General features: G+C 69.3%; 1 protein-coding gene across 1 annotated transcript in view; it reads right to left on the bottom strand.

Moving 5' to 3' along the window:
* H696_02280 (hypothetical protein) overlaps positions 1–555 on the bottom strand; it is a gene marked incomplete at both ends in the record, with an annotated part of 2,172 nt that extends 1,617 nt beyond the window's left edge. Inside the window, one exon of the mRNA XM_009496183.1 lies at positions 158–555. Within this exon, the coding sequence (XP_009494458.1) occupies positions 158–555 (398 nt within the window). The remainder of the gene's footprint in view (positions 1–157) is intronic.
* Between the last annotated feature and the right edge of the window lie 856 nt (positions 556–1,411).

Below are 1,411 nucleotides of genomic sequence, written 5' to 3' on the forward strand. Positions count from 1 at the left end.
GGGGGAGGGGGGAGAACAGGAGTGATGAAGAAACAATCCGAAGGGGAACGCCAAGGGCACAGCATGTGAGAAGGAGGGCCGTGAGCGAGGAGAACCGAAAAAAATGCGTGGACAGGGCGCGCGCGCGCCTGAGCGCCAGGCGCATTACACCACGCACTTGGTGAAGATAAAGGGCACAAGATGGCCAATGTGCATGGAGTCCGAGCTGGGGCCGCGGCCGGTGTACAGGAAAACCGGATCACCACGCTCCTTGGCGTCCAGCAGGGCCTCCAGATCCCGGTGGGAGAAGAAGACCCCGCGACGGAGGAGCCGGTGCGCCCGGTGGCCGGTCACGCGCTCCAGGCGCTCGATCAGCTCCGGCGAAATGTGCTTGCTGCCGTAATCGCGCACGAGCTTCTCGTAGTCCACATTGCCGGACACCTTCCAGGGGTTGACGACCATCTCCTCGGAGTCGGCGGCAGCGGCAGCATCCGCGGCAGCGGCGGCGGCGGCGGCGGTGGTGGTGGCGGCGGCGGCAGGCACGTCCGCGGGGGGAGTGTCGGGGGCAGAGGTCATGGCGGCTGGCAGGGGGGAGGGGGGCGACAGGGCAGACACCACAAGCGGGCAGCAAAGAAGGGCAGGGCAAGGGGAGGGGGTGGAGAGTGGTGGCCTGAGCCACCGGCCATCCGCCATGGGAGCCCTTGAGCCGGGCCGGCAGCCCTTCCCCCGGCCTCTTCGCCCGTCACCATCCCCCGCGGCAGATCCCGGCCACGAGGGGGCGCCAGGAGGGAACACACGACAGCAGGACCCCCCGCCCCCAACGCACTCGCTCTCGCTCTCGCTCCCGGAGGCGGAACGCCGGCCACCGAGGCGCCTGCGCCAGCATCATTGTGCACCCGCGCCGATCGCTTTGGTAAGGGGATGTTGGCGATGTCTGCAGGCACTCCCCCCCCCCCGTGTGGGGGCCCAGCTCTCCGGAGGGCTGGCCCATCTGCGCATGCCGCACACACACACACACACACACACGCACGCACGCACGCACGCACACATGCTGCAGAAGGGGGGGGGGGGGGGCGGGCCCACGCCATCTCCTTTTGCCTGGACGCGGGGAAGGTGCACACCCAACACGGGGGGGGGGGGGGGGGCGACCCGCCCATTGGACGCACATTGGGGCGGCCAAAAAGGACCGCAGCATGGGTCAACACAGTGTGCGAAGGAGCAGGGGAGACCGGACGCGGCTATTCGGGGCTAGATGGCTGCCCGGCCTCACGACGGCCCGACCCTTGGGCTCACATGTCGAACGGGCACGGCATGAGTCAGCTGCCGTCCAATGGGACCATGGTCACGCGACGTGCCCCTGCTCCGCCGCCGGGCCTGCTACGGCCCCTGTTGTTTTTGGCCTCGGCGGAGAGCCAGCAGCAGGCCGGCCCCC

The sequence above is a fragment of the Fonticula alba genome (genome assembly GCF_000388065.1).
Source record: "Fonticula alba strain ATCC 38817 unplaced genomic scaffold supercont2.3, whole genome shotgun sequence".
Taxonomy (NCBI): Eukaryota; order Rotosphaerida; family Fonticulaceae; genus Fonticula; species Fonticula alba.